The sequence below is a fragment of the Tyto alba genome, unplaced genomic scaffold (assembly GCF_018691265.1).
Source record: "Tyto alba isolate M040663 unplaced genomic scaffold, T.alba_DEE_v4.0 Super-Scaffold_3, whole genome shotgun sequence".
Taxonomy (NCBI): domain Eukaryota; kingdom Metazoa; phylum Chordata; class Aves; order Strigiformes; family Tytonidae; genus Tyto; species Tyto alba.
In genome coordinates, this window is record NW_024881304.1 from 20241167 (window position 1) to 20254988 (window position 13822).

The 13822-nt window shown below is 40.9% G+C and overlaps 2 protein-coding genes across 2 annotated transcripts; both read right to left on the reverse strand.

The window, feature by feature from the left end:
- Nucleotides 1-1067: 1067 nt before the first annotated feature.
- GHRL (ghrelin and obestatin prepropeptide) lies at nucleotides 1068-6927 on the reverse strand. Its single transcript, XM_009965206.3, has 5 exons — nucleotides 3894-6927; nucleotides 3465-3601; nucleotides 2890-3003; nucleotides 2330-2438; nucleotides 1068-1458 (listed from the first exon to the last, which is right to left on the reverse strand). Exons 2-5 carry the CDS (start codon nucleotides 3570-3572, stop codon nucleotides 1439-1441), a joined length of 351 nt encoding a protein of 116 aa, XP_009963508.1. The 5' UTR covers nucleotides 3573-3601; nucleotides 3894-6927; the 3' UTR covers nucleotides 1068-1438.
- Nucleotides 6928-7012: 85 nt separating this feature from the next.
- Nucleotides 7013-13691, reverse strand: SEC13 (SEC13 homolog, nuclear pore and COPII coat complex component). Its single transcript, XM_042799699.1, has 9 exons — nucleotides 13572-13691; nucleotides 13213-13257; nucleotides 12297-12412; nucleotides 11682-11833; nucleotides 10793-10926; nucleotides 9879-10012; nucleotides 9249-9369; nucleotides 8286-8432; nucleotides 7013-7847 (listed from the first exon to the last, which is right to left on the reverse strand). Exons 1-9 carry the CDS (start codon nucleotides 13572-13574, stop codon nucleotides 7737-7739), a joined length of 963 nt encoding a protein of 320 aa, XP_042655633.1. The 5' UTR covers nucleotides 13575-13691; the 3' UTR covers nucleotides 7013-7736.
- Nucleotides 13692-13822: the final 131 nt, after the last annotated feature.

Genomic DNA, 13822 nt, shown 5'->3' on the forward strand with positions numbered 1-13822 from the left:
TTTTTTTTTTTTTTTTAAGACAACCTTAGAATGTTCTGCTTTATAAACTGCATAAGCAACACAATAGCCTGTGCCTCAGTTCTTGTTCTGTAGACTAGCTTAGCCATAATTTTTCTTCTCAGCGAGTAGACTGTATCCTGTACAACCTGTGTCAGAATTCTAGAAACAGCAATTCTAACTACAGTGCTTCTTATTTTAAGAAAGGATTTATGCTGTATTTCTGGCTGACAGTTTCCTTCCTGTACTGTTGGGCAGCTTACTGGCTGTTTCCAAAGCATATGCTTGGAAAACATTAAATATAAAAATAACACAAGCAGTAGATTTGTCGTGGAAGTGACGGTTAGAGGTCAGCGTAATAAATGTGACTTCAGTGCTCTTTCTGACTCTTCCCTTTCTTAATGCTCCTGCAGGTTTCAAAGAGTGTCTGGTCACATCCTTCCCCTGGGCTAGTCTCCTAAGAATCGTTTACTCCTTTTTAATTCGTTTCCTCCTTCACTTCTCATTCACCTTCTGGTCGAGTACAGCACAAGATGGTGCTAGTGGCATCAAAGGGGCTTCATTTAGGAGATTAGTCCTGTGACAGGAAAAGATAATATGTCTAATAAAGATTGCAGTTGTATTTATATTTATTGCATTAGCCTGTTGAAGAGTACTTCATAGAATGTCTTCAGGATGTAATTCTAGAAGATGTTCATGGATTATCAGATGTCTGTACAGACTGAGGTAGAGAAAAGAACATGTGCTACATTGGTGCATACTGGTTTATGCATCTGAAGACATGAAAAATTACCTTGTAACTCTGATGTATGCTCCAGTATGGACATGGTTTTGAATCCAAGCAAGTTAACTGGAAAACTCATTTGCCTTTTTTTTTTTTTTTTTTTTTTTTTTAACTGGACAAGATATTAGATGGCTTCCTTGGTAAGATCCATATTAACAAATCACTTGGCAGTTAAGCTAAATTGGCAACTGAAAATTGAGTCCTTGTCCGTCTAGTTTGTGTAGTTTATAATATGAACTATCTCGTCTGAGCTACTCTTAAACAAACAAAAAAATGCCACAAGCAATTGCAGTTTCAGCATAAGCTTTATTCTCTATTGTAGATGTATATAGAAGTGTTAGAAGAGGTTTCCACCAATTTTAGAAAGGATTCATACAGCCTTCAAACACATAATTTAGAATAATCACTATATTTAGTAAGGAAAAGAGATAAAATAAAATAAGCCTACGTCAGCCTGTGATGAACCTTGTCCTGTATTATTTTTGGCTCTAGGTCTTGTATTTTTCCTTAAAAGAAAATCCATTCCAAAGTCTGTCAGGTCCAACTGTTCAGGTTTACATACTTCTTTAGAGTTGTGAAATCAATAATAATTTCATTTTAAATTAAAATTTAAAACAAATCAGGCCAGCTAGTGCTGTCTTTGTCCTTCTTCTTGCCTCAGTTTTTCATCTGAGTTTCTAAAAAGGCAAAAGATAAAGATTATTTTGACAGTCTTAATATTTTTCTGAAAATCCTGTTTTGATAATCTGTCTAACAGTTCTACAACTGCTCAACCAAAGGCAGAAGATAAGGTGGCTTTCACATAGTTACATTTTATACAGGCATATATGTGTAAGAGTCTTGTTTGTGTAACGGCCATAGAAGTAGCCCTGTGGAAGGAATTCAGAGGAAAATGGAGAGAGGAGCTTGGAGGAAGTCTTAGGAGCTTGAAAAGCAGGGTGAAAGCAGAAGCATGAAGCGATTTGTGGTTGGAACATGTTATGCAGATATTGAGACTGACATAAACATTAATACAGAAGATTCATAGAGATAAGCATTAACACCGGTGAGTGCAAATAAAGTACAACAGGCTGGAAAGGTAAACATGAGACAGCTTGTGGTGGGACTTGGGCATTAGAACTTTAGTTTGTGGATCTACTAGAACTACCTTAGTTACAATCATGTTTTTAATAGTTTTCACCATGAAAATTGTGAAGGTCTTAGCTGAGAAAACAAGGAAATGCTGGGATTTGAGGACAAGGGGAAAAAAAAAAAAAGACTGATAGTGTAAGGAAAGGAAGCCTTTCCCTTTTGCCTCATACACTTTAATGGGATTCTTCACAGTTCAACTAGCAGTTTCTGAACATCAGATACTTTAGTGGTTGTCTTAGTGGTAACTTAGTCCCAGTAACTTCTGAAGTGCTGCTCTGAATGTCTTGCATGACAAATGAGAATACAAAAGTAGCTTGGTTTGTGGTGTTGGTATTTTTGGTGTTTTTTTGGGGGGGGGTGTTTGGTTTGGTTTGTTTTTTATTTTAAGCTCTGCTTTTATGACTTGGTTGGCAGTACCTTTAGCATTCTCTTCAAGCATGTCCCTTAGCATCTTCTCCAGTGCTTGTCCATATTCTTGATACTCTTCTTCTGTTATCTTGACACTGATTTCAAAGGGAACATTAAACTATAAAAACATTAAAAGACAGAGTTTAACAGACAAGTTAATTTTATTCCTGGGAATGATGATGAGCAAGAGGCATAAAAAGTTATTACAGCTATTCACTTATTAGTGCTGAGACATGTAATCAAAATCTCAGAAACAGGGTGCACTGTTACTGCAGACCAAAGTGCACAATAAACTGGAGGAAAGAAAACTTTACAAGAAACTCGCATTATTATAAGTTAGTTCTGAAATGTAAGTGAATCCTAAATAGGAGATTATGATCTGAATTACTGCAGCTAATTTTACATCATTTCATACCATCAATGCTAGCAGTTTTCATGTGCCCTTTCCTATTTGCATTTTAAGTTAAATATGATTGTAGTTTTAATTTGTACTGCCTCCTGTGACAGAAATTGTATTACTCGATCCCACCCCTTAAACTTGTATGTGAGCGAGAAAAATAAATACAAACCTTAATTTCAATGTTGTTTCTGTCATCAACTGCCCCTGCTTCATCTGTATCCCAAAAGCCTTCTGTACCTCGACGATGTAATTGTGCTGTGGTTTGTTTTGGATCCTGTTGTTGCTAGAAAGAAAGCAAAAATAGTATCTGTATGTTCTTTCCATAATCAAACTCATCTGTAGTGGGGAAATTAGAACCTATAATTAACACAGATGCAGAAAATTAGCTGAAGGCATATGTAGGTCTATAATAATGGTACTATCATTGCTGCATTCACTTTAATAGATATTTGGTTTAAGGGCTCATTAAAGAACAAGCACCTTCCAGCTAATTTCTAGAGAAGATGCCAACAAGGTATTTAAATGAATGCTTTCTCTTCAATTGTTCTTTTTTCAGATTAATTCTTAGTGATTTAGATACATATTCTCATAGCATGAATACAATGCTAATGGTTTGTTACAGAAGTTCTCTGGAATAACTTACTCTTCCAGAAATTATATCTTCTGAATGCTATAAATAATACTGGTTTTAAGGACTTATAGAGGAGGATAATCTTGAGAAAGTATTTTTCTAATTTTTTTTACCTTTAGTTTCTTATATTCAGGGCTTAAAAAACTGGAGCCAGCCAAAGTAGTTTCTGTCCAGAGGATGCTGAAAAGAGTAGTTGCCAGCAGAGTACTTCTGAGAAACATGATTATCTCGCTAAGGCAGGGTGTCAAACCTGAAAACATAGGTTGAAAAAATAAACATATTTTACAACCTTTGTATTTAATCGAATCCAGGTCCAGTGAAAATATTTCTCCTGACTTGAATGACCTGAAATTATTTCTAAAGATGGATGTATAAAGCAAATAATTTTTACATGTGAAAGGTAAAAATACCCTGTTCAAAAAGAGACTATTGCTTACTGTGTTTTCTTCTATAACTAAGATATAGTAACTTGAACAGACAAGTTAGTAGAGAAGAATTACACAGGAAAACCAGCAAAAGCTGAAAACGTTCTGAAACCTTACCTGGTTAGTTTTGTGGCTTCACCAAACAGCTGCTTTCTGAAATGCTTTATATATTGGGTGGAATATTTGTTCTTCACGACAGTATTCCTGGAAATGCAATCTGATGTGTATTTAAATCCTTGGAAACTTGGTCTGCTTGTAAGATAACAAAATCAACAGAAAAGTAAAAACAGTGCATAGATCTGTTGCTGTGCTTGGTTTTATGTATAATGAAATTGTGTAGGGAATGAGGTGAGAGTTTCCCTTTTTCCTATGGCATTAACATTGCTCTCTTTAAAAATTATTTAATATCTGTAACATTTTTCAAAAAGGAAAAGCCCCAAACCCTTTTTATCTGAGGTGGTGTAACAGAAATGGAGAAGCTGAGCTCTATTCCTTCCTGACCTGTGGTGACAGCCTTGCTTCTCATTTTTGCCTTTAAGTGCATTCCTTCTCTTCTGTATTCTCTCCTAGGTTCTGTTTTATCAGATTTTGTTGGAAGACTGAAATTGAAAATGATACCAAGGAAACTTTGCTTCTATTACTCTGAAAACAGAATGCTAACAAATTTTTAAAACTTCAGTGAACATTGGTAGCAATGACTGAGGGTCTAGAAAAATCCCATGAAGAGAAATCAGGAATTTTATATTTTTTTTTAATTGAGAAAGGAGAAAATAAGGAATATATGATGAAGGACGACAAATTTGCAACTGCTGTTGCTTGTATTCGACTTTGACTTGAATGACACGGTTAATTTGTAGGATCTATTTTGCACAGCAGCCACAGAAACTTCCAGCAGTAGGATTGAGAAAGGCATGGGCAATATGCAGAGATGGCAAGATGAGGAGGAATTTAGTGAAATCAGATTTGCTGTTGGAGAAAATGTAACATGAAGCCATTTATAACCATCTTAACTGTGCTCTGGCCAAGTAAGATGTTGCATCTTCAGAATGTCTGTGGATTTGGAAAACTGGCTTTATATGGGGATGCAATTCCATTCTTTTTTCTTCTGCAAACATGATTTAAGAGCTTTCCTCTTTCCATGTCTCATGTTGTGGCTTTCTGCTTGATTATTTCAAACATTGTGCAGTGAAGCTCTGAATCAGATTTGTGAAATGATCCAAGTAGTGAAAGAAAATCACTTCTGAAATGTGTCTGATATCAGCTGAATTGGTAAAACTGAGGAAGCTATTAACTGTGATAAGGTTGCAACAAAGCTAGGTTAAGAAACTCTATCTGGGTTAATCTTCACCTTGTTTTTTATCGGAGGGCTTGTTAAGAACATTCGACAGCAGGCAGAGCTTCTGGATCCTACCAGTACCAGTAAGGTAGCAGAAGCCCCTTGCATTTTCACAGCACGCTCTGTTTTGTCCTGGGCTGGCCCCAGATTCACGCTATGTCTGGGTTCCCAACACAGGGAAACGTGTCCCTCTTGGCTTCCAGGAGCTTGGTCTCTGGATCAGCATCTTTTGTTTTATTAGGGCCTGTCAGCACTCCCCAAGTAGTGAAGAAAACAGAAGTGTAAGGTAGGAATTTAGATAGGCTATGGTACAGAACAGTGGGCTTGCTTTGTTTTCCAACTTTCAGGTGACATTTGCCATTAAAGACAGCCTAGTTACCAGTGTATCGGTAGGAGACATGCCAGAAACTTCATAAATTTAACAAGCAGATTGTATGCTAAATTTACATTTCTTACATGGAAGCTCCTTTCAGTCATCCCAAGATGCAAACTTTTCTCCTTCTCAAGCTAGGTAGTGAAAGAGAACTATGGTGCACTGTGGGCACAGGAGAGACCATGTTGGTGTTAGACTGAGTAGCAACTTTAAGTTCTTCAGTATGAAACTTATGTTGACTATATTCTCTTTCTTTTGCCAGTCCTGAACCCAAGTATGAGAAGGAGGGCAGTAGAGATCCAAAAACATGAACCTTATTCTCAAGAGCAACTGAAAAACTTTTACCTAATACCTATATTTGCAATGAATAAACTGTGTAACTCTTAAATAACCTTTTATCAGTTATAATTGTTGGGAATACTTTGATCATTACTTGAAACCATTTCCATAAATTTCATCCTAAGTATGAAGGAATAACAACCTGAACTGGGCCTTGCTGCTAAGTAGGTTTGAATTCTTAAGAGTTTTAATACTTAAAATATAAGGATAACTTTTAACATGGTGAATTGTGGAACTTAATACCTCCACAGGCAAAAACTTCCGTTGCGTAGTTAAGGAGCTAGTGCTCTTTTTCCTTAGAATATAGTGTGGTAAAAGATAACTGAGGATTCATTTTTGAGCCCTTTCATTGGAGCTAATGTGCTTGATTTTAAGTCTGTATAGTTTCCAGAGCAGTTCAAGCCAACCCAAAACCCTTGTAGGTGACCAGGTGCTCTCTATCCAAGAGCAAGTGGGTATGGTCCTGGGAACAAAAGGCTGCCTTTTCAGCTTAGCAGTTATAATTCTGATTTTAGTAGAAATGGGAAACAGCTTGAAAGAAACTGGTGCTTTGCTGTATAATTTGAAATGGAACTGTTTGAATGTAATGCTGATTTCTAGATGAGTTGATTCATTTTTGAGGGGTAAGGCTATAGTGCATTTAAACAAGAACAGAAATGTTGCATGCTTCTGTTGGTATATAGAAAGAGAATTCATGTATGTGTTTCTGTGAGAGCAACTAGGGTATTATTTGGTTAGTATAGATAACTATCATAAAACAAGGTTTGTTTTTCTAGAAAAGGAGGTATATTATCTTGACTATGCCCAAAGAGCATGCCTAGGAACACTACCCTGGAGGAAGAGGAAGGCTGTGAATTGTTCACTTATGTTGCTTTAGTGCACCTGAAGAATAAAGAGAAAATACAACATTTTAGTTAAGTACTTTTGCTCTTGCAGGAGGGGAAGAGTGCTTCAGCTTTTAGCTGAAGGCATGCTGTCAGGTGGTTTGTATGAGCCTAATAAACTTCCCTGAAGTGCAATGGCATATAAGTTTAACTGAAGGCAAAGCGTTGTTCTTTCTTACACTACATACTTCCCAGCTCTTGCAAAGCTAATACCAGGGATAAGAGGACAACCTGACTATGGCTTGACTGCAGACAGCCTTGACGAGGCCCCTGTGAAAAGGTTATTAAATACAGCACACTGGGCTTTAACCAATAGGACTTTAATCTGTTGGTATCTCAAAAAAAACCCCAAACCTGAGGTACAGTACAGAAGGGTGGCTAAAAAAAAAAAAATTCAAATTACAGTTTGATTTATAACAAAGTTTGAGACTATTGTAAAGCAAGAGACATATGCATTCCACTACTCCTTTTCATCTTCAGGAAAGCACAGAGACTTTCAGTAATCCAAGCACATAGTTTTCAGGAAGATCTAAGCACCACTTCAGAAGGACTAGCTCACATGCTATCATCTAATGCTTAAAACTCCACCTGCCATTCCCCTCACTTGAAACAAAGTCTTGGCCTTTGAAAGGAGAGAGTTGTCCCCTTACACCAAGGAGTTCACACCTCACCACTCTGATAACCTCATCCTGTTTCTACTCATGTGCTCGAAGTCTGACCACAGCATAATCCACTTAAATGTGATCCCTGAACCAGAAAAGCAGGGTACAGTTCCTATAGCATCAAGGAGTAGTACGAGGCACAGTACTTTGCTCTGCTCTTTGCCTTAAATTTAAAGGAATGTCAATTAAGGCTGATTACCAACATATTGTAACCTCCCACTAATAGTTAGAGAGTGCTCATAAAATTGGATAATTGTTTCCCATGGTCATATCCAGTTTAGATAAAATCAGTTCTCATCCGGTTCAAGAAACATTGCGAATCAGGTACAGTGATCACTTGTTGCAGCTGGAACATCCACTCATGCGTCACTGCTCGTTCTGCTGCCCCTCTGTAACGGCAGACACCCCTCCTTGGCCCTTGTTGACATCGCTGATACATGCCCACAGTCCGTCTACTGATTCCTTCCACAGTGTGACCTCAAAAACAGACCAAGAGAAAGTTTCAGCCTTAATACATTCCTGGCTTCCCATTTCCTATCACATCACTAATTTGGTGGTAGTCTGTAGTTACAGAAGTCAAGCGTTGCAGCGCTGTTCTAAGTATCATGTTATTTGTTGCTGTATGCTGAATAATAATCCCATGGTAGAGTATGTGAATAGTTGTTAGTACTCTACAAAATAAAGTTAAGCCTGCATTTCTAATCTCCAGTAAGGACTGGGAATGCAGTGCAAGTAGTTTGACAAAGGTTAGAGTCTTCCTCCCCTCTTCATAGGTCAAAAGAAAAAATTTCACCATTGCAGCAAAGGATAATCTGCAACAGTCTCGTCTTAAGCAAGAGTGACAACAGCCTGCCTCATTGCAGCTCTTCTGAAAATGTGGCATGCAGGAGTAAAAGCCGAGGCAGCAGTACTCACTTTATTGTCTCCTCCAGACACTGCAAGAATATTTGCAGTAATGGACCAACTCACATGCCAGACAACATCATTGAATTTGTGCAGCAACTTTGGTGACCATGAATTTCCAGAGGCATCATCACATGTCCAGATAAACACTCTGCCATCCTACAAAAGCAAGCAGAGTTGGTTGGACCACTAGTTACAACACTGAAAAAACAACCTTGAGTGCATTTATGGCTGCACTTCCAAATCACAGCTCCGACATGAACCCTAGGTGTGTCTACATGGATTTTTTTCTCAGAACAGCAAAGGGGCTGTTTTCTCACTGTAGCTGAAAGCAAGACAGGAGTACAACTCTCTTGATGAGAAAAACTACATACAAAAGGTGACTTGCAAGCACCAGAGAAAACCTCCCAAAATACATACATAATCAGCTGAAATTTCTTCCTCAAAATGAGGTTTTGCTTTCCAGTCATGTGACAGCAAGCTAGCAGTTTACCAAGTAGTCTTTGTGATATAAAAAAAAAGCATTTGCAGAATTATTAGCAGCAAGAACCCTATAGCCAATATGAAGGCTGAGGACATCAGACCTGATTAAGAATGCCAGTTATTAGAAAACAGTATTTTCAGCTGGAAGTTCAGTAAATCTGATCCAGAGGCATTGAAAAACAATGTTTGTTCCAAGGTCTTCCTCATAGTGAGACCATCCTGCTCATGATTTTCAAAATAAAAGGTAGTCTTTGGTACATGGCCACACACACACAAACCTGTGTCCAGAAATCCTTCTATTGAGCTTCTGAGTTTGGGAGGAACACGAATCAGAGGCTCTTATGCCCAGACGCAGATACAGCAAAGGATTGCCAAGAGGGCCTGTTACAGCAATTCTATCCTTACTATTTCTTTACTAGAGAAAAGGGGAAGGAAGTAAATGGAAGCAAGGACACTGAGCGCCTGCCTCTGTCACTCCAGCAGAAGCCTCACCTGTGAGCAGCTAGCAATGGTACTTGTTGGCAAACCTATGGATGGAGCCCAGGCTACATCTCGAACCCAGTCACTATGAGCCTCCAGCTTCTGCTCTTCTTTCCACTGACCATCTTCTTCCCTGAAAACACATTTATACAGTCAGAAGAGTGGCAGCAGCAGTAGCCAGTCATATTTCTTATCTCGTGTTCTGGAAGGCTTTGGTAGCTTTCAGACTCCTCGTTTATCCAAATAATACAAAGCACAAGTGTTCCCACTCTTCTCCAGAAAGCTCTGTGGCTTAAACTGACAAAATCCCTTCCAGGAGACAGAAAGCAGCATGGGCAAAGAGTATGGGATCTTCAGTTGCTGTACAGAAATCCACTATTGTCCAAGTGACAGTGGTAATCACAATTAGAAAGCCACTTTCCAAGACAGATGAAGCAGGGCTGACACAAATTGCTATAGCCATGTGAGAGATCATACATCACGAAATTGTCTTAATTTTTAGAGCACTTCTCTAAAACGAGAATTCAAAGATGAAAGCATAGAGACGCTGAAAATATTACCTGAGATACTAACGGGGACTTTCAAAGACCATAAAGGGTATCGGGTTTTATAAGTTCTTAAGTCTGGAAACAGAGCACTTACTTCCAGATCTTGACAAGGTTGTCACAGCCACCAGATGCAAATCTTTTGATGTAGTTTGGTTTTTGACCAGATGGTTGTTCTATAAGGCTTCCTGGTACAACAGCAGGAGCCCAGCTAACTGCATTACATCCAATCTAATTAATGAAAAAATATACTTATTAAAAATTGCTTACTTTAAATAAATAAATAAAAGCTGCTGAATGGGCAAGGGACACCTAGCATATTTTCTGTTGGTGGTGTGGGGCATGGGATAAGCCCATCTTAGGAAAATAGGAGTCTTGCATAATGCTGGATGGGTATCAGATGAGTAAGAGGTCCAGATACAGTCTAATCTCAGTAAGGCACTTAGAAAGCTTTAGGTAGCTAAGTAACTGTTTAATGTGCAAATACCATCTTGGATATGTAAACAGTGGAGACAGATTTGATAATCTGAAAAGACGCAAGACATACATGGTTGCTAAGATTTAGGAATGCACTAGTAGAAGGGACCTGTGGTCCAGAGCCTAATTCCTTTTATTGAAAGCCACTGTCATTAGCTAAGGAAGTTCTACTTAAGCAAAAATCCCCACTATTTTGGGAAAAACACGAGTCCTGCAGTTTTTCCAGCTTTGGTTTATACAGGTGTTCTTAATATCAAAGCCATTTCCTACCACGTAACTTCCAGCACTGTGTTTAACAATAATGCTTAATAAATGGGGATTATCAGTGCTTCACAGGTCTTGTTTTCTGCTTCATTTTAGTGATGATGGTATAGCACGCTGGATTAATTTAAAACAAGTTATTCTTGATTCTGGAAACTGTTTCATATAATTTCACTGTATTTCAGTATTTATCTAGTCTCCAAGTTCTTTGAGGCATCAACTCAGTGTTTGTAGCTCCAAGAACTGCGTGCTGCTCCAAAGGAACAGACTTACCGTGTGTGCATTGCTGATCTTCTTCACTTCCCACTGCCCGTCACCCGTGTAGCTCAGTAACGAAATGGCCCCATCAGAGCTCCCGCAGGCCAGGATCAATCCATAGTCATGCGGTGCCCAGCAGACAGAATTCACTGTGAAGGGCGAGACAGACTGGATCACGCCACAGTGACTACCTCAGATTGACTAACCAAGTCACTGACTAATATTGGCAAAATAGTCACTAAAAGTGAGCAGCTTCGAAAGCTAAGAATAAGTCTCAGCATTCTTGAATTTCAGCAAAGCCAGTCAATTAACATTGCTTACTGAATGACAGAAAACTGCCTGTATTTTTGGCACCCTTTTGAAATGAGAAGAGCACTCTTAATGAGAGATTAAAGACTCAGACTCTCCCGGGCCCCAGTGAAGAGTACTGCTGACTCTAGGACAAAAGCTGAATGGCAGACACGGTATTTAAACTCTAGATTAGTAATAAAGCAAAGCTGGAGACTTCTCAGATCTGCATGTAGGAGGACCAATAATCTGAACAAAACAGTTTCCATTGTAAAACAAAATGCAGCATGCTAAAATCCACCTTTTTCCTCCCTGTAGTGGATACGTACAATTTTTTCCTCAAGAATTAAGTATCCTACCATCTTGTTTATTTAAAAGCTGGTTTATTAGTGAAACTACTCCTACACAAACATCATATGAATCAGGGCAGGAGGTTACCCAGCAATATGACCTTAGGTAACTGTTCTGTTTATGCTGAATAGATTTGCTGTCTCTCCACTACCTTATGCCTATCTGTTTGGTAGAGGCTTTCTTCTTTAACAGATGGATTTACTCCAATCTTACCGAGTCCTCTCATACCCCCCAGCCTCACTTCCCAGCTCCACACCCCACGTACCTGAGGAATCATGCCCTGTGTACTCATAAGTCTTTTCCCAAGTTCCATTTTCTTCCTTCCAGATAATAACCTTCCTGTCATAGGAACAGGAAGCCAAGATATTTCCATACATAGGATGAGCCCAGGCAACCTGCCACACGGGACCCTCATGCCTGCAAGAAACAGTGCTATTTGGAAAAGCTGAGAGAAACCCCACTCCGGTTGTGGCTGTTTCACAGCCATCATTATTGTAAATCAGTGTTCTGTAAGTGATGAATGCAGTGATATGAAGAACGAGTAATGCCAAGATGAGAAACAGTATACAGGACTGTCAGACAAAGCCACTGCCATCGAAAACAATTCCAAACATGTATCCTCATATTAGCAATTAAGCTTGTGAGTTTACTTCTTGAAAATGATAGGTGTCAAGTATTTAATGAATGAAGAAATCCCAGTGTTATTTCTAAGTGGCTCTCTGTCCCCCCTCACAGCTCTGAAGAGTCATTTAGCAACAACCAGCCAGAGTAATTATTTTACCTTGGGGGAATTTACCATGCATCTTATGTTACCAAAGGGCAAAACGACAAAATAGTAAAAATTTCCACAGATTAAAATCTTATGTTTACAACACTTTACCCTCTCAGGTCTGCAATGAGGATTTGCCCTCCATTCCGAACATCAAAGATTTTCACGGATCTGTCTGAAGAACAGGTTGCTAACCGAGTGCCATAGTAATCCATCTGAGCATCGTGCTGCAAGGCGATGAAAAAGCTGCTGTCAGCGCACCAGAGTTCCACTTTGTTATCAAATCTTTTTGCATTTTAAAAGTAGCTGTAAGGATTATGAACAGAGGACAGAGTCCTGACACAACAGGTTAAAATGGATAGTTTTTCAACGATCCAGACAAGCCACTGAAGTAATTTATTTCCCCACTTGCTGTTTCCACTAACTATACCAATGTTACGCAGACGTAATTTAGAGAATTCAGAGCAACAATGCACAGCATTTTCAGGAGAGGACAGGAAATGAATGCCACTGACTAGAACGTCTTCACCAGTTACATGTTTTTGTTTCTTAATACGTAAAGTAGGTGTAAGAATACCGACACCTCTTATTTACATTTGAAACTTCATTATCTAACTGGGCTCCTTGCTTCTACAAATTACTCTGAAATGTTTTCCCCTATCCATACTCATGCATCTGCTCCCGGACACATCTGCATAAAGGAAAATCAGTTTCATCTGCTGAAGCTGTTCTGTTTTGTATATGCATACATGCTGTTTCACAGAAATGAGGCGAAACAAGCCTAGGTATGAGAATTAAAGTTTTAAGTCATTTTCCCTTCCCCGGTAGCTACGTTTTCCTGTCCGCACGGTACAAAATAGCGCAATCAGAATTTCAGACGGCATTCTCCATCTAATACCCAACGTGCATTGTTTTCTACAGGCATTTCCACCGCGCCCTTCACCCCCCCCCCCGTGAGGAAGCGCTGTACCGTAGTTCTGTTAAACGAGAGAGCGCGCAGAGAACAGCCCCCCGCCAGCGCACTTACTATCATGTCCTCATGAGAGGTGTCCACGGTGTTAATTACCGAGACCTGCGGAGGGAGGAAGAGACACAAGAACAAGCACACCGAGGCCTGGCCGCTGTGCCCGGCCCCGGCACCCCGGAGAACCCGGCCCCGGCACCCCGGAGCGCCCGGCACCTCGGCTTGCCCGGCCCCGACCCCCGGCGCGGCCGGGCCGGCCCCAGCAGGCCGCCGGGGGAGGCGGCGCCCACCGGGGCCGCCACCGAGCAGCAGCCGGGCGCGTTCCGCCCTGCGCCGCGGGCCCCGGGGCCGAGCCCGGCTGCGCTGGAGCCGAGCCCCGGGCACACCACCACCACCGCCCCCGGCCCCGGGCCCGGGCCTACCATGGCGGCGGCAGCGAGCGGCCCTGCCCGCCCTGCGGCCGCGCTGCTCAGACGTGGCACGGCGGTCCGGCACCCGCGCGGCCCCGCCCGCCTGCCTGCGCGCCGAGGTTCCGCCGGCGCCGAGGTTCCGGGGGCGGGCGTTGGGAGCTCCCGCGGCTCGGCCTGCGGCGCCCGGTTTCCGCGGGCGGGCCTCGCCGCGGGCGGGGCGCGGGGGGGCGGGCCGGGGCTGCCCTGAGCGCTCCCTCCGCCCG